This window comes from Ochlerotatus camptorhynchus, unplaced genomic scaffold (assembly GCF_037179485.1).
Source record: "Ochlerotatus camptorhynchus isolate MF236.1 unplaced genomic scaffold, CSIRO-AGI_Acam_v1.1 ptg000015l, whole genome shotgun sequence".
NCBI classification, from domain to species: domain Eukaryota; kingdom Metazoa; phylum Arthropoda; class Insecta; order Diptera; family Culicidae; genus Ochlerotatus; species Ochlerotatus camptorhynchus.
The window spans coordinates 2112892-2134452 of NW_027040507.1; the positions used below are offsets into that span (position 1 = coordinate 2112892).

The 21561-nt window shown below is 41.8% G+C and overlaps 1 protein-coding gene across 1 annotated transcript in view; it reads left to right on the forward strand.

Annotated features, from left to right (window-relative positions):
- LOC135701754 (uncharacterized) overlaps nucleotides 1-16185 on the forward strand; it is a 33865-nt gene extending 17680 nt beyond the window's left edge. The window contains exons 3-5 of the mRNA XM_065222675.1: nucleotides 182-3206; nucleotides 3405-4409; nucleotides 16175-16185. Of these exons, the coding sequence (XP_065078747.1) occupies nucleotides 182-3206; nucleotides 3405-4409; nucleotides 16175-16185 (4041 nt within the window). The remainder of the gene's footprint in view (nucleotides 1-181; nucleotides 3207-3404; nucleotides 4410-16174) is intronic.
- Nucleotides 16186-21561: the final 5376 nt, after the last annotated feature.

The window sequence follows — 21561 nt, forward strand, 5'->3', positions numbered from 1 at the left end:
AGAGCAAGATGGTAGTCAAAGGGAGCAGTTGGAGATTGAAAATCGTTACTACGATGCGAAATCGTTTCTGGTTGAAAAGGTTGACGGATTGCAGGAAGGGTCTTCGTCAAACCAAACAGTGCGGACTGCAGATGCCACTCTACATGGCGTAATGGATCATGTTCGTCTACCTCAAATCCAGTTGCAATCCTTTGATGGTAGTATCAACGATTGGTTGAGTTTTAGAGACCTCTACACATCTCTGATTCACGAAAAACCCGATCTACCTGATGTAGAGAAACTTCATTACCTCAAAGGGTGCTTAGCAGGCGAGGCTAAGGCACTGATTGATCCGCTAAGGATCACGAAAGACAATCATCAAGTTGCTTGGGACACGTTGCTAAAACGTTACAACAACAACAAACTTTTGAAGAAGAAGCAAGTTCAAGCGCTCATCAAGCTGCCTTCGCTTAGCAAGGAATCTATCACGGATCTCCATAAATTGGTGGATGGTTTCGACCGTGTGATTCGGACGTTAGACCAAATCATCGCACCAGCCGATTATAAAGATTTGTTGCTGGTAGAGCTGCTGAGCACTCGTCTCGATCCTGCCACACGACGAAGGTGGGAAGAACATTCGTCTACGAAGCAGCAAGACACCCTAAAGGATCTACAGGAGTTTCTTCAACGCAGAATGCAGATTCTTGAAGCCTTACCTGCGAAGGTGGAAGCGAAGGTTGAACAGTTCCAACAACTAAAAAGAAAGCCGTTCTCTACAAGGGTCAGCCATAATGCCGTACAAGGAAACAACGCTAAGTGTCCTTCTTGCGCGGAGATTCATGGACTGCATACTTGTCCAGCCTTCTTGAAGATGTCACTGACCAGTAAGGAATCCCTCATACGTACGCAATCGCTCTGCCGTAATTGCCTCAAACGTGGTCATCTTGCTCGAGAGTGTTCATCAAAGTTTTCCTGTCGGCATTGTAAGGGTCGGCACCATTCGTTGCTATGCTACAAGGGAGAAGTAAGTTCCAGCAACCAAGGATCATCCGGAAGAACGAAACCGGGTGAAGGCGCTAAGCAGGACGACAGTGTTGCAAACTCCAAGGCAGCGAATGCCTCAGCGGTTGAATCTACTTCTTCAAACGCGGCACAGTGTCTCTTATCGCAGGTTCTTCTGGCTACAGCTGTCGTTGCGATCGAGGACGATCAAGGTTCTCGCTATCTAGCACGTGCACTGTTGGACTCAGGGTCCGAGTGTAACTTCATCTCTGAAAAACTGTGCCATTTAATGAATGTCTCCAGTCAGAAGGCCAACATATCGATTCTTGGTATCGGACAGTCGAACACGAAGGCAACTCGAAAGGTCAAGGCTGTCGTCAGATCTCGGATTTCATCGTACTCTCGATCGATGGAATTTGTCGTCCTACCGAAGGTTACAGCTTGTCTGCCAACATCTACAGTTCAGGCAAATGGATGGAACATACCGGTAGAGATCGAACTGGCGGATCCGGAGTTCTTCCGGTCAAGGAAGATTGACTTGGTTCTGGGCATCCAAGCCTTCTTCAGCTACTTCCCGTATGGAAGGGAGATACAGCTGGGCAAGGACCTACCAGTACTAACGGAATCGGTTTTTGGGTGGATAGTGTCAGGCGAAGTCACTTCATCCAGCCAAGGTACTAAGTACGTCTGTAACATGGCAGTATCGGATAATCTCGAGGAGATAATGGCACGGTTTTGGTCCTGCGAGGAAGTAGGAGCCGTCAACAAATACTCTCCTGAAGAAGCTCACTGTGAGGAGCAGTTCCAGCGTACAGTTAGGCGGGAATCCGACGGGCGATACACAGTAGCCCTCCCCAAGAACAACGAAGTTTTGGTGGAACTGGGTGAATCCCGAGACATCGCATTAAGACGGTTGCGAGCTGTGGAGCGAAGATTGGCAAGGGATCCAAGTCTACAGAAGCAGTATTGTGATTTCATGGCCGAATACCTCGAGCTCGGTCACATGCGAAGATTGGACGACAGCGAAGAGCATACAGTTAAACGGTGTTTTCTGCCACATCACCCCGTTATCAAAGAGTCTAGTACCACGACCAAGGTGAGGGTGGTATTCGACGCATCTTGCAAAACATCTTCAGGAATATCCCTAAACGATGCGCTGTATGCTGGACCAATAGTTCAACAAGACTTAAGGTCAATCGTTCTGCGTAGTCGAGTTCGTCAGGTGATGGTCGTAGCAGACGTCGAAAAGATGTATCGACAGTTCTGGACGAGTCTGGATGACACACCGCTTCAATGCATACTCTGGACAGCAGCTGATGGAAAGGTAGTGGCGTACGAGTTACTAACGGTGACATATGGTACGAAGTCCGCGCCGTATCTGGCCACTCGTGCCTTGCAACAACTAGCGAACGACGAACGAAAGCAGTTTCCATTAGCGGCACTTACGGTCGAAGAAGACGTTTACATGGACGATGTTATATCTGGAGCAGACAACGTTGAAGCGGCGATCGAATTGAGGAGACAAATAGACGCAATGATGATCAGCGGAGGATTAAAACTACGTAAGTGGGCATCGAACTGCCCAGACGTACTCAAGGGCATTCCAACTGAGAATCTAGCACTTCCAGATTCGAATGGAATCGATTGGGACCAAGATGCTGAAGTAAAAACATTAGGTTTAACTTGGCTTCCTAACGTAGACTGCTTCCGGTTCAAATTTACCATTCCGCCACTCACGCCATTCCAAATCCTCACGAAGCGACAAGTGTTGGCTTTCATCGCAAGACTTTTCGACCCGCTGGGCCTGCTTGGTGCAACGATCACAGCGGCAAAGATCTTCATGCAGCGGCTCTGGTGCTTAAAGAACGAACAAGGCCACAATCTACAATGGGATGACCCACTGCCCGAGACGGTGGGTAAGGAATGGCGAGCATTCCACGAGCAAATCCCTTCGCTCAACGATGTGCGGATTCCAAGGTGTGTGGTTGCTCCAGGTTCGGTATCCGTAGAATTCCACTGCTTTTCGGATGCCTCTATTGTCGCTTATGGTGTGACAATCTATGTTCGGAGTCAAGAACAAAATGGTACGGTTTCGGTGCACCTTTTGACTTCGAAATCAAAGGTAGCACCGCTCAAGGTTCAATCTCTACCACGGTTGGAGCTGTGTGGCGCACTCCTGGCAGCCCAACTCTGGGAAAAGGTAGCAGAATCGCTGAAGGTAGAAGGTAGCGCTCATTTCTGGACAGATTCAACTTGCGTACTCCACTGGATCAGGTCACCAGCAGGAACATGGACAACTTTCGTTGCCAATAGAGTTGCGAAAATTCAAGGACTGACTGAACGGAGACAATGGAGGCATGTTCCGGGAACTACGAACCCTGCTGATCTAATATCCCGTGGAATTTTGCCCAACAACATTCTAGAAAACGATCTGTGGTGGCATGGGCCTACCTGGTTGAAGGATTCGCCGGAAGAATGGCCGAAGGCGGCAGAAAACCCAACTGAGAAGGATTTGGAGAGACGACGCAATGCGATGGTTTGTGTTTCGTCGAAGAAATCTGGGTTCATTTCGGATTATTTATCAAAATTTTCCACATTTACGAAATTGATTCGGATGACCGCATACTGGTTGCGCTTCCTGAACAACTTGCGGTGCCCTGAAACAGAAAAACTATCAGGATGTCTAACAACAAACGAGTTGCATCACGCGGAACGGTCGATCATTCTGTCAGTTCAAGCGGAATCGTTCTCGGACGAGATCCGAAAGCTGTCGTCTGGTGTATCAGTGGGTCGTAATTCTCCGTTGCGGTGGTTCAACCCACAAATTGATGAAAACGGCATCCTACGGGTCGGTGGAAGACTGGCTCACTCCGAGGAATCGCAGCAAACAAAGCACCCGATTGTTCTTCCAGCTAGGCACAAGTTCACGGAGCTGGTAATTTGCCACTATCATCAACAATACCTTCACGCTGGGGTGCAATTACTGTTAGGTACCGTTCGACAACGATACTGGCCACTTGGAGGCAGAAATCTAGCGAGGAAGATCGTCCATCAATGCCAGCGGTGCTTTCGGGCAAAACCTTCGATCATTCAGCAGCAAATGGGGGAGCTACCAGCTGCTCGAGTCAACGTTTCGAGGCCGTTTTCGAAGACCGGCGTCGATTATTTCGGCCCTATATACCTGCGAGCCGGTCGAGGACGAAAACCAACCAAGGCATACGTTGCACTTTTCGTGTGTATGGCCACGAAAGCCGTCCATATGGAGCTGGTGTCGGATATGTCGACGGAACGGTTCATGCAAGCCTTACGAAGATTCTTTGCGCGTCGAGGGCGTTGCACAGACGTTTATTCGGACAACGGTACCAATTTCATAGGAGCGCGAAACCAGATTCAGGAGTTGTTTGCGTTGCTGAAAAATAAAACACACCGTGAGACGGTTTCCAAGGAATGCGCTAATGATGGAATATATTGGCATTTCAACCCTCCAAGTGCACCACACTTCGGCGGGCTGTGGGAGGCAGCGGTGCGGTCAGCAAAGTTTCACCTATTAAGAGTTCTCGGTGGTAATCCAGTGGTACACGAAGACTTCATCACTTTGTTGACTCAGGTGGAAGGATGCCTCAATTCGAGGCCATTGATGGCTCTCTCCGATGATCCTATGGATGTAGAGCCACTAACGCCAGCACACTTCATAGTTGGTGGACCACTTCAAGCCCTACCAGAACCAGATCTCGGTAACATCAAGTTGAATAGACTAACTCAATTCCAGCTTGTGCAGCGACAACTCCAGGATTTTTGGAAACGATGGCGTCATGAATACCTCGCACAACTTCAAGCTCGATCAAAACATTGGAAGCCAGCAGTAGAAATTAAGATCGGCAAACTTGTTGTCATCGTGGATCCTAATCAACCACCTATACAATGGAAGATGGGCCGTATCCAGGAGCTGCACCCAGGTGTGGATGGAGTCACTAGAGTCGTTACAGTGCGAACGTCAACCGGTTCATTGAAGCGACCAGTAGCAAAGTTATGTTTATTACCAATGAGAGACGAGGAAGAATAGGGACAAATTCGATAGATTCCATCCAGTGCATCGAGAGAGGTTGTTTTTTTTTTCTTTATTTTCAGAAGTCTCCCGGACACTTCAGGGTGGGTAAGGATGTCTGAGAGTTACATAATTACCAAATCAACGGATGCAGCCAGCAACAAGCACACTCACCGCATTGCAGGGACTCCACGAGCGATTTAAACGGTTGTGTACTACTGTGGTAACTACGGTTGTGGTAGTGCACCGGTTCACACGGGCTCCCGGAATTCTACCACTACTATGCGGGCAGTCTGATGGTCATCAGTAGGAGAGTGTAGAAAACTGGGAGAATAGTCAGTAGAAATAGATCCGTCGTCGCGATCAGTGACAAGGGGCAAACCCTTGTTATCGTTTTTTTTAATTGTTTACTGTTAGCCTTAAGAATAAATGTACGAGTGAATAAATAATGTAGTGTCGTTTGTTAAGCTTAAATAAATTCGTGTATTGTGTGAAGAGTGTGTTTGATTGCTGCATGTGAAGAAGGATCTGCCGATGACAAGGATACAGGAAGGATAAGGACAGGAAGGATAAGGATCAAGGAAGCAAAGGACGATTCGTTCAAGAAGGAGGTACGTTTTTTGGTGAAGGTCGTGTGGAGGTCGAAACCAAATCGGTCGGACAGGTCTCCGACAGAATATCCAATCGATTTTAATTTCTGGATGGTAATATTCGAAATGTTCCTCAGCTCTTTCTTGACTTCCTCGAACGGCCGAATGCACCTGATAAAACAGGCTCGTTCACTCATGTTGCTTCCTGTATTAAAAAAAAATTAAAAATAATAATCCTTAAAATGATTTCAGTGAAATACAACTGAAGGTTATGCTTTAAAAGGTAAGCAAATGGTGTTACACTTATTTCCTATGATAACTTTTTAAGATATATGCGGTAAAAAGCAATCTTTGTGATCAACTGCTTGTTTTGCACCATTCAAACTCAAACTCAATAGGTACAATTTCTACATTAGGTACAGACAGATGTTTTTGGTGTTCACTACTACAGTGTTGAGTTTTTGCCTTATTACCGTTAAGATCATTGATACAACTATGCACAATTGAAGACAATGAATAAAAAAGAAAATTAAAAAACTACAAGGGACAGCCCTATGGGGTTGTACGCAACGGGGACGTAGGACTACGTGTTCTTATATAATAAATCTTATTTGTTAACTGCAGCAAGAGCTTGTGTTTTGTGTAGGAATGGGAATTTGAGCAGGGTTATCTCTGTTTGTACTCTTTAGTACGATATGCTAGACATAGACATAGAATCACGAAGAGCTACTGATTCCGATCAATAACGGTGCGGCTTCTTCCTCCTTCTATGGATGCTTATGTGGACTGCAGCTCGCTATTTGCAGGCAGCATTTTGTTGTGACTGGAGAACACCACCACTCACCTTGCGGTGATTAAATAAACACCGTTTGGTGAGACCAGTTCGAATTCAACTTTGAAATCTGTGTTAGGAAAATTTCTTTTCGCAGGCAATCGGTGATAATTTTAACTACAACAGCAACAGTTGCACATTCATGCAAATATCAATAGTGATATTTTGAAACATGATAAAGTCTTAAATTAAACAAATGAGTTGAAATATTTCTGATCGATTGGTGATAAAATTATTGAAATTGGTCCAGGGGCAGCTGAGTTATTAACGTTCAAAATCTTTCATAATTTTGTTACATGTTCCATTCTCGGTTTTCATAAAGTGTACCCCCATATATAAATCACAGACGCAGTCCAACGTCAAAATCGTCAATTTGAATCGAATTGCTCCTTCAGTAAGGGTCGCTAGTTTGAACATCATATCACTTTTATTTAGTTCTAGCTCAATATTCATCAAATGATTTTTTTTAGTTTTGTTAGTAACGAAACCTTTTCATGGTATCAGATGTAATGAATCTTAACTTTTCAATAGGGCCTGTGTAGAAAAACACTAATGAAATAAACATACCTATATTGCAAAAACGGCTTGCTTGATTGCTATGGTGTCTTCAGGAAAGTTGTGCAAAATTAAAATGCAATTCTTGAAAAAATATACACGGTTGAAAAACATGTGTTTTTAATAAAAATGTTAAAATTGTGAAATTTTCAAAAAATCATAACTTACCATCACCAAACTTTACCAGTTTGTAGCAAACATTATAAGCTTCAATGAGGTCTAAAACGAAAATTTTCATAAATGCACTTTTTGAAAAATTAACTTTTTTAATAACAAATATATTTTTTTTCATTGAAACAAACGAAATTTTTTACAGTGTATATATTTTTAACATTATTGCCAAAATAATATCTACAACTTTACTGAAGACACCAAATCAATCCAACAAACCGTTTCAGCAATATATATATATATATTTTAACTCATTAGTACTATTTTTACACATGCCCTGTTAGGAAAGTAGTCGTGATTCGATTTGAAGAACTGATAACACAAATTGGCATCTTTACTAAAAAAGAACAACTGTGCAAATTTTCATCAAAATCGGAGCCGACAAATAAAAAAAAAAATAATACATTCGTCAATCTGTAAAGAATTGCTCAATAAGCAAATCAAAACATGTTTCTTTTCTATTTTTGTCTTCGGGTCTATCTGGATGAGATTGGAACCCGTTGGTTACAGTTGTTCAGCAGATCACCACCTGTTCCAATACCAGGTTTTCCAGTGAATGACGTCATCCGATAAAGAAGCGTTGTTACGTGCAAATGGTCTGTGTCGGAATCTTCTAAAACAAGGTCAACAGGCAAGGGACTGTCGATCGAAATTCTCGTGTCGGAAATGGAAGGGACGTCATCATACGCTAGTCTGCTTTAAACCAGAGAAGGACGACACTAAGGGTGCTGCCACTTTGTGAACCACTAGGAATGAATCTAGGAGGTTCTATCCACCATCAACTGTTCATCTTACCCACAGTTTCCCTAATCGTATTGTAAAAAAAATAACACACCTTATTTAAAATATTTAATTCCATTCCCATTCCACCTTTTGTCCATTTGAACCTTTGTCCCTCGACTTCATAAACAAAAATCTAAAAATTGTATATTTTCAACATTCTGGAAATGTGTGGAAAATCAAAAAAAAAATTGAACAAATGGCAGGAATTCCATTAAACACCTCCCCCGCTGAATTTTGGTGCTATGCCAATGTGCATGACTTCATGCGAGGATCAAAGCATTTATGTAATTTAATCTACCCAAAGCCGTCTCATCGACTCTTGCTTCAAGCGTTTTGTATATCAAATGAATATCTACAGTGATTCATTTGGTCAGTTCCCTTTGCACGAGAAAGCCCTTATTCAAATCAAACGTTGAACATAACTCGATAGGGAGCTCTGCCATGTAATGGCTAACGATGCGATGAAAGCAAACAATTAAATTGCTAAGATGTATGGTCCAGCATGTTCTAACCAGCGATTTGCAGTTGCACAAGATTCACAGCGTCTTGTCTGTTTTCTAAGAATTCACCTGGTAACTAGCAAACATAGTGGGAAATTGGTTTGAAATCACATCTACTACTGCCTACTACCAACTCGATTTGCATAACCGGTTCCTGCTGACCTATAAATCTCAATCAGCTTCGGTGCTTGAAACAGCACGCCCACAGCTCGATTCGATAGCTTAACCCCATGCTACAATGCCTTTTATAGTCGTCGAACGAGATGTGGGATGGTTGTAAATTGATTTCATTGTTGATTGAACCTCAAATAAATTCAATTATTCAAAGATTTCCCACTGCAGTCGTCTCGATCTTATAAATCAAATCAAACGGTTCGCCCGTAAGCCAGCGTTTCTGCCTAATTTCAGCTGACTTGTTTGAATTAACCGGCCACGTCTCGACGACTGTGGAGTCTGCTGTATTGGTGTGGGCAATAAGTGTAAATGCGAGTCGTCCACCTGAGCGTCCTCGTCCGGGGCGTTTCGATTAGTGATTCTCCGTACGCATTTTCTGGCGAACTGCAGCGGAGGCGGTGAGCATAAACTGTTTTTTTTTCAATTAAAACTTATTCTTCTGTTTACCATGGACAGCAGCTCCTGGGCAGTGGTGGCGCAAGGTTGTAATCAACTGTGGGATTAAATACAGCTTAGATGCTTGAAACGTATCTTAATCATGTCAATCAGCGAAGCAGATCTTGGAACGCTCCTAAGGATCAACTTCAAGAGCAAACTTATGAGGCTTCATAGAATGAAAACTTTTTTATTCTTATACGTAGCTAGCGTTACTTGGAGCTTGTAATTTAATAATGATCGCATTGATGCTAAATTCATGAGGGCAGCCGCAAACGAAATTTAAGTATGGCTGCATATCAGAATTACTGTGATAGATTATCATTTACAATAAATACGAGGAGAAAGACACTGTCCTATGTAGCTCTAATAGTTAAGCAATTTTTTTTTTCAGTTTTTGGGCTACCTTTTTGTTCAGTGTTCTATTCTATCAAACTCAATGCGCGTGCGAAGCGCATGTCACGAATGTTTTGATTGCAAACGTTCCCAGCCGCTTTCGATGCTGCCAACGAAACATCAATAGGTTAGCCTTTGGCTCTTCAACTTTGTTCTAGTTAATTGGTTATTCTAATGATTGCGTTTAGCGCTTATTGACAGGATACCCTTTTATGGGATTGTTTTTGTTTGAATTTAAAACATTGATAACCTACCTACTTGAGCACAGGAACCTACCTAACTACTTTAACTAGGTTGCCAAATCACGAATGATCAGGTGGTCTGATCGCAGACAGGCGACTTTGAACCTTTCCAGCGTGGACGTCTTTCGCTCCTCAAGTGTTTGAAGACCAGCCAGGTGGTGAATCTCAGAATAACGAGTTCGCGGTGGACTGTTAAGGATCATTCTGAGGATCTTGTTTTGGATCCTCTGAAGCTTTAGGTGGTGGCACTTAGCACAACTCTCCCAGATTGGCATACCCTACTCAATAGCCGGCAGAATGATCTGCCTGTGGACAGCAAGCTTGTTTTTGAGGGACAGGGTGGACTACCTGTTTATCAGAGGGTATAGTGACCTGATCAAGATGTTACACTTGGTGAATGTCTTGTCCAAATGGTATCGGAATATCAATTTGACTACTTCACTACTTCACGATGGGAGTTCTATCAAGATGGACCATGACGTTAGTAGGTGGAACAAGCCGAGGTGAATTCGAGTGTGGAAACATAATGGTTTGTGTTTTAACTGCATTGATACAAATCTTCCAGCTCTTGAAGTAGTCGGACAGAACATCCAGGCCTGATTGTATTATTATTATTATTTAACTTTATTAGGGAGGCTTTCAGCCTTGGGCTGGTTCGCCTCCAATTGGCCTGATTGTAGTTTACTTGCCAGAGCACGGAACACTCGACCCTTATAGATGATGGAGGTGTCATCTGCTTACATTGGCAGTATACCACATCCCGGAAGGGAACGAACGTCTGATGTGAAAATGTTGAAATTGCATGCCGCTACTGGTCCACCTTTATTGCTTGAATCAGGATGATAGGCAACAAGCCCTTGATAGCTTCCTCCACCTCGTACTGATGATACTTTTGACGTAGGATTAAGTCTTTCAGCAACATATTAGGGGTGCAATTTCAAAAAAACCAAAATCGACCGCATGACGAAAAAAGGTCAGATTTTGACCACATATAACTCTGTCAATATCAGATGGATTTTAATTCTAAACAAGCCAATCGATTGGAAATGTATCTATCAATCTGATAATATGAACACCTAATTAATTTTTAATAGGTCAGTATTGAAAAATACACAAATGTCCAACTGTTGCAATGGTTATCAAAATTATCACCGATTACCAGCAAACAGCGCATTTCCTAACACAGATTTAAAAATCGAATTCGATCCTGTCTCACTGAACGTTGCTCATTCAATCACCGTGTGTGGTGATGTCCGGTCGACGGTGTACGCAGCAGCAGCATCAGTAGCAGCAGTGTTTTCGGCGTGTGGCGTTAAACATCGTTTTTTAGTACGCAACGAAAGGTTGCCTGCAAGCAGCGAGCCCACATAAGCAACTATAGGAGGAAGAAGCCCCCCAGCTAGGAAACGGAATCAGTAGCTCTTCGTGAGTCGATGCGGGTCGGTCATCTATGCCAAGCGTGTCACCCTCGCTCCAAACAACATACAGCTCGACAGCCTCATCCGTGTTGAACACCCAGCTCAGCATTAGTCAATCATCATGTTAAAACGGTTCTTCCCAGGACCACCATAAATTTGCTAAAGAGTATTATTTGAACATTTGTCAAGGTCATCAATCCGAGATTCCTACAATCAATTTTCGCATATTTTTTATTAATGGAATAAGGCAAAAGTTCAGTGCGTTTTGTGCACGAAAATGAGTAATTACGTCATAAAACGAGGCTTTTCCGTGATAGCATGCTAGACAGTACCTATCTTTATGCCTTTTGATACAAATTTTAAGCCCCTCCTATTAAGAGAATTATGCCAAAAACAAATCTTGCAGAATTCTCTTAATAGAAGGGGCTTAAATGTTGCATAAAAAAGCATAAAGTTTAGTACCGTCTGGTATGCAGATTTACATTCTCTGCTTGATCGTCAAGCAGTTCAGTTCGGTGTTAGCTCGCTCTCTCGAGTTGTTTGAAAAGTACGTGGCGATTGTGTTCGCGCTCTCTCTTTCGCGGTTTGTCGTTCGTGTGTGTGTACTCCGAAATGGGGAAGCATCGGTCGCGAAGCCCGGCGAAGGTCCAGAACCCCGGTGAAGGAAGCTCCGGTGTGCCTACCTCGAACAGGTTTGCTGTTCTCCCCATGGATGGGAATATCCAGCCAGTTGTGTTGGAAAAACGCAGCAAGAAGAGGAAGGAGAATCGAGGCCAGTCCGATGTCACTGCGACGAACGCCAGCGACATCGGTGATTTCGGCGACGCCATTGGCAACGAAAATTCTGCCGGCCCGAGTGCGGCAAAAGTGAAGCTACCACCATTGGTAGTGAAAAATGCCCATCTTAATGAGCTCATCGCAGATCTAGCGACGCTGGGCGTTAAAGCCGAATACAAGTTGGGCAGAGTCGGCACCAAGGTGGTGCTCCGTACCAAAGCGGAGTATGACTTGGTCGTCGTCCACCTGAGGACTTCCAAGGTGGAATTCTTTACCCACGACATTCCCGGTGAGAAGCCATTCAAGGTCGTCATTAGGGGCCTACCGAACTTCGACCCGAAGTTTATCAAAGCTGAAATCAGAGACCGGTACAAGCTGGCCCCAAGTGCCGTCTATCGGATGACAAGGAAGGACGAAAATGTGAAGGCGTATCCGGATAGCCTTTTCCTGGTAGGGAACGGTGACGCTCAACGCGCTGAAGGCCATCCGTTCCATCAATTCCATCATCGTCCGCTGGGAGCCATACCGTGGCGGCCATCGTGATGTGACTCAGTGCCAACGGTGTCTGAACTTTGGACACGGCACCCGCAACTGCAACATTAAGCCACGCTGTGGCAATTGCGCTCAAGACCACGCCACTTCCGACTGCCCTGCGGATGGAGCCGTGGAATTAAAATGCGCCAACTGTGGTGGTGCTCACCAAGGTTCCGACAGACAGTGCTCCAAACGCGAGGACTTCAAACGCATCCGAAAACAGGTGGCAACTAACAACCAACCAGGACGCAAGAAGGACAAAGTCCCGGCATTTCGGACGGAGGATTTCCCGCCTCTTCGTGCTCCTCAGCAAAGGCAAGCGAGTTCGCGGGTGCATTCCGCTCAAGCAACTTCTGGTGATTCTGCTGGCCAAAGCTCTCCATCCCCCCCTGGATTCTAGAGACAACCACCAGCGCAAAACAATAACCCCGATCTGTTCTCAGCGGATGAACTGATGGAAATTTTCGTCAACATGTCCGGTGCTCTTCGTAAGTGCCGCAATAAACCCGAACAGATCCAAGTGCTCGGTAAGTTCATCATCCAGTATGGTGTCTAAACCGCTTACCATCGCTACCTGGAACGCTTGCTCTGTAAAAGCAAAACAGATTGAGCTTGCCGACTTCCTCCGCAAGCACAGCATCGACGTGGGCCTTCGAACCGAGACCCATCTAAAGTCCGGCGACAGCTTCTGGTTGCCTGACCACAACATTATACGGCTTGATCGCACCAGCTCCAGGGGGGGAGGGGTGTAGCGGTCATCGTCAGTAAGGGAATCAAGTTCTGCACTCTGCCCCACGTCCGCACTTCTATCATCGAGGCCGTTAGTGTGGAGGTGGAATCACCAACTGGAAACGTCCGGTTTATCGCTGCTTACTGCCCACGCCAGTGCACCGCCAACAATGGACTAGGAACTCAATTCAAGAACGACCTGACCGCCATCACCCGTACTAGCTCCCGATTCATCGTTGGGGGCGACCTGAATGCCCGCCATGAAGCTTGGCGGAACTACCAGCGGAACCGGAATGGATGTCTATTGTTCGACCACGCACAACATGGACTGTACACTGTGAAATTTCCGGACGAACCCACTTTCATCTCTCCGGCGGGAAATCCCTCCACTCTGGACTTTTTCCTGACAAACATCGGACTATCCAAGCCGGAGGCGCACAACGATCTCAGCTCCGACCACCAACCGGTGGTGACTGAAGTCGGTGTCAACGTGGTTCCTGCTAGAAGCTGCCTGCGTAAAGACTACCACCATGTCAACTGGGTGCAGTACGGACGAATGGTGGACAGCAACATCGATGAAAATCCACTGCTCGACACTGTAGATGACATCGACCGGGCGTTGGAAGGACTCCAACAGGCCATATCCGTGGCAGACGAGGCGTGTGTTCGACAAGTTCCTGTGAGGGGTAAGTTTGTTGCTATTGATTTCCACACCCAATTATTGATTCGGTTGAGAAATGTTCGTAGACGCCAGTTTCAGAGGACTGGAGATCTGGGCAAAAAACGTGAAATGGCCGATCTGAACAGGCAGATTGCTTCCAGAATGGACTCACTCCGAAATGAAAGTTTCGGGCGTGTTGTCCAGAATCTGGACGACCGCTCCAGACCATTCTGGAAGGTATCCAAGGTCCTGAAAAATCATCCCAAACTCGTTCCACCTCTCAAAGTCGAAAATGATGACGATCGGCTTTTAATTACCCCACAGGAGAAAGCAAATGCGATCGGCAAGCATGTCGCTTCATCGCATTTGCTCGACTATCCAAAGTCCGCTCGATGATCAGGTTGCGAAATGCGTTCAAAACCTAGATGTCTCCCCTTGTGTCGTACCTCCGGCGGATATGATTACAGCACAACAGATTTGCTCAGCGCTGAAAGGCACCAAGAACATGAAGGCTCCCGGGTTTGACGGTATATTTAACTTGATCTTGAAGAGACTCAGCATGAAAGTGCAGTCTCTTCTAACCGCTATCTTCAACAGATGTTTGGAACTGCACTACTTTCCAAGCATCTGGAAAATAGCAAAAATCATACCAATCCGCAAACCCGGTAAGGATCCAAAATTGTCTTCAAGCTACAGACCAATCAGCCTCCTTTCAGCGCTGAGCAAATTGTTCGAGAAACTCATTCTCAATCGTTTGCTCAAGTTTGTCGAGGAAAATAACATTCTCCTTCCGGAACAGTTTGGGTTCAGAAAGGGGCACTCCACCAATCACCAGCTAGTACGGGTGATGAATAACATCCGAAGTAACAAAGCTGTATCCAAGTCCACAGCCATGGCCTTGTTAGACGTTGAAAAGGCGTTTGACAATGTTTGGCATGATGGACTTGTGTACAAGCTTTGTAACTTCAACTTTCCTTTACATCTTATTAAAATCACCCGTAACTACCTCCAGCAAAGGTCGTTTAAGGTATCGTTGAATGGTTGTCTTTCCGACACGTTTTTTATCCCAGCAGGAGTCCCGCAAGGCAGTCTGCTGGGCCCCTTGCTTTACAGCATTTACACTTCCGACATTCCTCCCCTCGGTGACGGTTGCGTGTTTTTCCTGTTCGCAGATGATACCGCAATAGCCGTCAAAGGAAGGATGCCTCGCGAAATAACGAACAAACTTCAACGATGCCTTAACGCCTTTGCTGATTATGCCACCACGTGGAAAATTAAAATCAATCCCTCCAAAACGCAAGCGAACATGTTCCTCCATCGGCAATCGCCCAAAATAAAACCGGCTGTACTGTAATCATGGATGGCACAAGGGTTGAGTGGTCTTCCGAAGTTACCTATCTCGGGATGTTGTTTGATGAAAAGCTCCTCTTCCGTGCGCATGTAGAGAAAACTGTTGTCAAGTGTTCTGCCTTGGTTAAGTGTATCCGCTGATTTGCCGCAGATCCCGCCTCTCAAGGGTGAACAAACTGGCTGTCTACAAACAAATCATAGCACCTGCGATCCTCTATGCAGCTCCGGTGTGGGAATTGTAATAAGATTTGTGATATCTTCCTTGACATCAACAATCTTGTTTGACGGTTCAATCTCGTCTCTTTATTCCTTTGCATTTCAGTTTACATGTCACTTAAATTCTACACATTTACATTTCTCTACACTTAGGTAGGAGGTGCCTGGAGTTGCTTCTAATCTTTGCTTAACCAATAAGGAATCGATTTGTCAAAGAGAAATCGACGCTAAAGCCAAACGAGAAAGAGAGTTCGGCGCCAACACGTGTAACATGATGCGCTTGGCGCTGGTCGTGCATATTCTTGCGCACGCAATAATTTATTGATTGGGTAGAAGTGTCCTGTGTGGGAACTTTGTGTTATGATAGAGAAAGAGTCGTATTACGTTTGGTCTTGTTTTTTTGAAGTGGCAATAACATGGGTCGTTGTTCTACGTTTCCCACGTTACATGAGAAAAAGTGTTTGCAATAATTTAGCTTGGAGTGGAGGTTTATACTTGTACAACAAAGTCATCAATTATAAACCTTCACGAAGCTAATGGTCAGAAGTATGGGAACATACGATTCAAAAATGAAGGCTTGGTTAATATTTGTAGCATGCATGTTTCGTGTCATTTGCGCTCAACCTAATTTCAAGTCATTGGATATGCTACAACCAAATATGCTACACCTTCCCCCTTTAGGAGAATGATGTAATAAAATGAAATCATTCGTCAAAGCTATTCTCAAAGAACCTCTTTAAAATTGCTCTTAATTTTTAACCCTAACCGAATTTCGCACTTCTTAGTTCAAGACTAAGAATTTTCACCTAACCCATTTTTTCACTTATTCTTTCTTGTTCATTATTTTTTTTTATGGGTGTTAGGCTCGGTTGATACTTAAATTTTATAATTGTTCGTATAGTAGGTGTATAATTTTACAAAAATATAAATTTTTAATGTATTCAAATTTTAATTGTTCTATTTTTGTGAACTATTGTTTCTTTTTGAGATTCTCTATGTTTGATTTTACAGTTTGGGTTACTTATTTCGGTTACTATGAATGGTCCTATGTAAAATGGATCGAGTTTTTTGCGGTTTTCATTGCTGAGATATACAAGATCTCCTATTTTTAATTCTGTTGGATTTGTGTTTCTATTGCATACTTCCTGTCGTTTTTCCTTTTGCTGACAAAGATTTTTTCTAGCATTTGTGTTCGTATTTTGTAATCTGAATCTAAGTTCTTGTAAATATTGTTCTGGATTGTACATTGGTTGAACAAATGAAATGTTATCCTGTAAATCATGTGGTAATATAGCTTTTCGTCCAAATACAAGCTCGTAAGGAGTATAACCATGTTCAGTATTAGGCGTGGTATTATAAGAAAAAGCATAAAATTTAGTCCAAACATCCCAGTCAGAATGATGAACATTGGTAAAAGATCTCAGATACTCATTGAGACATCTGTGATTTCTCTCCAATGCTCCTATAGTCTGAGGATGATACGCTGTTGCAAATGTTTGTTTTATTTCTAATAGTTTACAAATCTGTTCAAATACTTCATTATTGAATTCAGTACCTTGATCAGATTGTAATTGAAAAAATTTTCCGTAAATTAAAATAAAATTATCAACTAATGCCCTTGCCATAACGGTGGCTTCTTTAGTTGGTACTGGGATTAGTACAATGTATTTTGTTAGATTACATTGTATAGTTAAGATGTATCGATTTCCGTTATCTGTCATACCAAATGGTCCTGCTGTATCAATCGAAAGTAATTCGAATGGTTTCGTAGGAGTTGTAGTTATGACAGTAGGTTCCTTAGTATGTCTATGAATTTTGTTAAGTTTACATTTTTCACAACTTTTCACAAAATCCTTTATGTCATTTTTCATATTTTTCCATGTAAAATGTTCTCTTAACTTAAGATATAATCTATATTGTCCAATATGACCTCCAACGGGTGTCATATGATTATTAATTAAAACGTTTCGTATGTCTTCTTCATTTTGAAGGAATTTCGGTGGTTGAAATAGTATTAATTGATAACTAGAAATGGCTCTGTTAGCGATTTCTTTTAAAGTTTCAATCGAAATTGATGTAAAAAGCTCATCTTCCAACGAGATGGCAACCATGGTTCTTTTATAGTGTTTCAATAACTTTTCGAGTTCTAGAAGTGCAAACTCTAGTGCTTGACTTCCATTTGTATTTATTTTGTACGCGCGCGTTAGGTTAATGTTAATTTTTCCTAAAATTTTTCTATAATTATGATTAAATAATGTCATCTTCAATTGATTATGGTGCACAACACAACCAATCTTAAGGTATTTTCTAACTTCCGAAGGATTCTCAGTTTGCCAAGCTGTAAGGTGATCAATCTCACAATCTGACATCGTTGAATTTTTGGATTTTTTCAAAATAGTGGATTTTAATCTTCTTGTCATGGCTCTAGTGTTGACCATGAGCACGGATAATGATTTTAGATCTTCTGAATTACCGGGTATGCGAGATAATGCATCAGCACATACATTGGATTTACCTGCTAGAAACTCAATTTTAAAATCAAATTCTTCAAGGTCTAATCTCATTCTAGTTAATTTTGACGTTGGGTTTTTCATGTTGAATAAATAAACTAGTGGTCTGTGATCCGTTTTTACAGTAAATCGTCGACCATATAAATAAGATTTAAAATAATCAACAGCCCAATGAATAGCTGTCAATTCCTTTTCAATTATTGGTTTGTTTCGTTCTCCTTGTGTGAAACTCTTGCTAGCAAAAGCAATTGGTAGTTCACCTTCTGGATAACGCTGAGACAGAACTGCGCCACAAGCGACATCAGAAGCGTCTGTGGTAAGAATGAATTCTTTCGAAAAATCTGGGTATCGCAATATATGCGGTTCCATTAAAAGTTTTTTCAGTTTTTGGAAACTGTATTCTTGGATTTCTGTCCATTGAAATACTGTTCCTTTTTTCAACAATGCATTTAGTGGTCGTGCTACATCGGCAAAATTTGGTACGAACTTTCGGTAGTAATTACAGAAAGCTACAAATCTACGTACTTCATCAATATTTGTTGGTTTAGGATAATTCTTTAAAGCTTCAAATTTAGAGTCATCTGGAAGAATTCCTTTATCAGTAATTTTGTGTCCAAGATAAGTCACTTGATTCAAGAAAAATTTACATTTCGCAGGATTTAGTTTGAGATTGTATTGTCTCAAACGTTCAAATACTCTGGTTAAATTTTGAAAATGATGGTTTTCTGAACAACCGATGACTATTATGTCATCGATGTAAATAAATGCACATTCGGGGTTTAGCCCTGCCATAGCGATGGTCATCATTCGCTGAAAGCTATTGGGACTAATATTCATACCGAATGGTAATCTTTTGAAATGAAAATGACCATTAGGAGCGGAAAAAGCAGTGTACTTTCTAGATTCTTGATCTAACGGTATCTGGTGGAAACCAGACATTAGATCTAGTGTACTGAAGTACTTTGCTCTTCCTAATTGATCTAAAATTACATCTATTCTTGGCAGTGGAAATTTATCTGCCAACACCTTTTTATTTAATTGTCGAAAATCAACTACCATTCTCCATTTTTTGTTTGAATTATTGCCAGATTTCTTAGGCACTAAGAGAATTGGTGAATTATACGAAGAAACTGATGGTTCGATTATTTCATCTTCCAAAAGTTTTTGAATTTGTTTAGCCATTTCATCTCCTTGTGAGTGAATGGTCTTATAATTGGGAATATAGACCGGTACTTGGTCATTTAGAACGATGTTTTGAGAATAAAAATTGTTATGTGTCAATTTGTCATTTTCTAAACTGAAAATATCTGAATATTCTTCAATCAACTTTTTTAATGATGAATGAACATAAGCGGGAATTTCATTAAAATTAATTTGTGAAAGAATGCTTTGAATTCTTTCCTGTTGTTTAGGTAGATTTCCTTTTGATTTGTTTACTTTAACATAATTACTTAAAGATTCACATTAGGGTTGAAATTTGAAATTGCTACTTGTTTATGCGTTGTATTTACAAATTTTATGTATGGTGAGTTAGCTGATACAATAGTGTTTCCACAGAAAACACCTGGAAGTATTTCTTGTGAAAGAACAATTGTATCTTCATTTACTCCGAAATGTGGTAATTTTCTAATTACTTCACATCTTGGTGGTAATATTATACTATTATTAATTTTATCTTCAATTGGTATAGAAATTGAATGGTTTTTAAAATTAAAATTTAATAACCAATTATCATAATCGATGGTACACCTGAATTTGACTAAAAAATCACGTCCAAGTATACCGTCTGTAGGTATAGGAAAGTTCTCATTAACTAACTGAAAAGCATGAGCTAATTTAAAATTATTATCAAATGTAAGATAAGTTTGAGCTTCAGCTATAGTTTCTGTGACTCCAGCTGTTACGCCTGTAATTTTTAGTTTTTTATTTAAATCTACTATTTGCATTTGAGGAACTTTTGTAACTTTAAATAAGGAAACATCAGCTCCACTATCTACAATAAATGTACATTTACAGTTTGTCATTTGGACATACAAAGTCACAAAGTTAACTGCATTCAAGTTTATTGTATAAACTGTTGTTGGGGTGTTGGACCCTGATTCGCACGGCATAAAAAATTTAAATTTTGCTGTGGCGTTCCTGCGGGAACTGCAATTTGTTGTAAATTTTGTGCCTGTGGAATTGCATATGGTCCAAAAGGCATATTTTGTACCACTGGTTGTACTTGTGCTGCGTTTGTAGCATACACTTGTCGAGGACGATTGTCCCGTCGACCACCTCTATTATAATAATTGTTATTGTTGTTGTTGTTTTGATGTTGATAACGTCCTTGTTGTCTGTTATTGTTTCTATTGTTATGTTGGTTGTTTCTATCCCGTGGAGTACTAGAGTTGCCACCACGGTTGTTAAATCTACGCCCACGATTATTTCGGTAAAAATTATTTCTCTGTGTATTACAAGTCATAACTTGTGCAGAGTTTTGAGAATTTGTTTGTGTTGATGAATTATTTTCTTGCACTTTTTGTACAGCTTCTTTTATATTCGAAAAATTTCCTGCTTTCAGGATAAGCTTGGTTTCAAAATTGTTGACACCATTAATCAAAGCATCAACACCAGCTTTGGTCGCCATGGACTTAGCTACCCCATCCGGGATGCCTTGTCCGACATAAATACTTTTTAGTTTGTTTGTTAAATTATCAACTTCATCACAAAGACTGTTTGCGTCGCCTTTCTGTTTAGTGCTTTTAAGTTTAGCCAAGATGTTCTCAGGAGACACTTGTTCCGAGCATCTTGCTTTTACGTCATTGATGATTGCGTCGATAGTATTCAAATTTTCAGGTAAACCTAATCTAGCCTTACCCGTCAGTCTTGTTCTTAAAAATCGAACAGCTGTTGCAACTTGTTCATTTTTCACATAATCCTTTAGTAAATTGGCTGCATCAATAAACGCGTCCAAATTGTCAGCTGTTCCATCGTACGTTTGTACGATGGACGTAGCTGTTTTCATGTCAAAAGCCATAATGTGTGTTTTTGCTAAATAATTGGACAAAATAATTGCATATACCGTTGATTTAAAGGAAACGGGTTTCATATGTTCGCTTAGTTTTGTTTTTAAGATTAATTGTATTTCACTGAATTCAGCTCTTGTTGCCTTGATGAGAAATTCACAATGTTTGCTGTCTATAATATGTTCAATTGCTACAAGTTTGTTATTAATATCATTATATAAACTTCTTGAAATGTTTAACTTGTTTTTTATTGTACTTTTCAAATACCTTCGAGAAGGTGCTTTGTTTAAATTTACTCTAATTTTGTGAAGTTGCCCAAAAAGAATTTCAATTTCTTTTTGTATATCATTCATTTACAAGGAAATATAAATGTAAAGGGTAAATAATTACTTATCTTTTCCTAACGGCGGAGGCGTTCTCCTCAACACACTTTCTCGATGGTGATGCTCATCGGGGTCTCGTTGTCTGTTCGTTGATAGAAACGGCGGAAGCGCACTCTTCAACGCACGTCATCGATGATTTTGCTGGACGGCGGAAGCGCACTCTTCAACGCACGTTATAGATGTTTTGATGCACTTTCACTCAAAATTTTTTTTTTCGTTCTTCATCTTCTGGAGTGCTGACTCCATTTCGAAACTAATTATGGCTGATTCC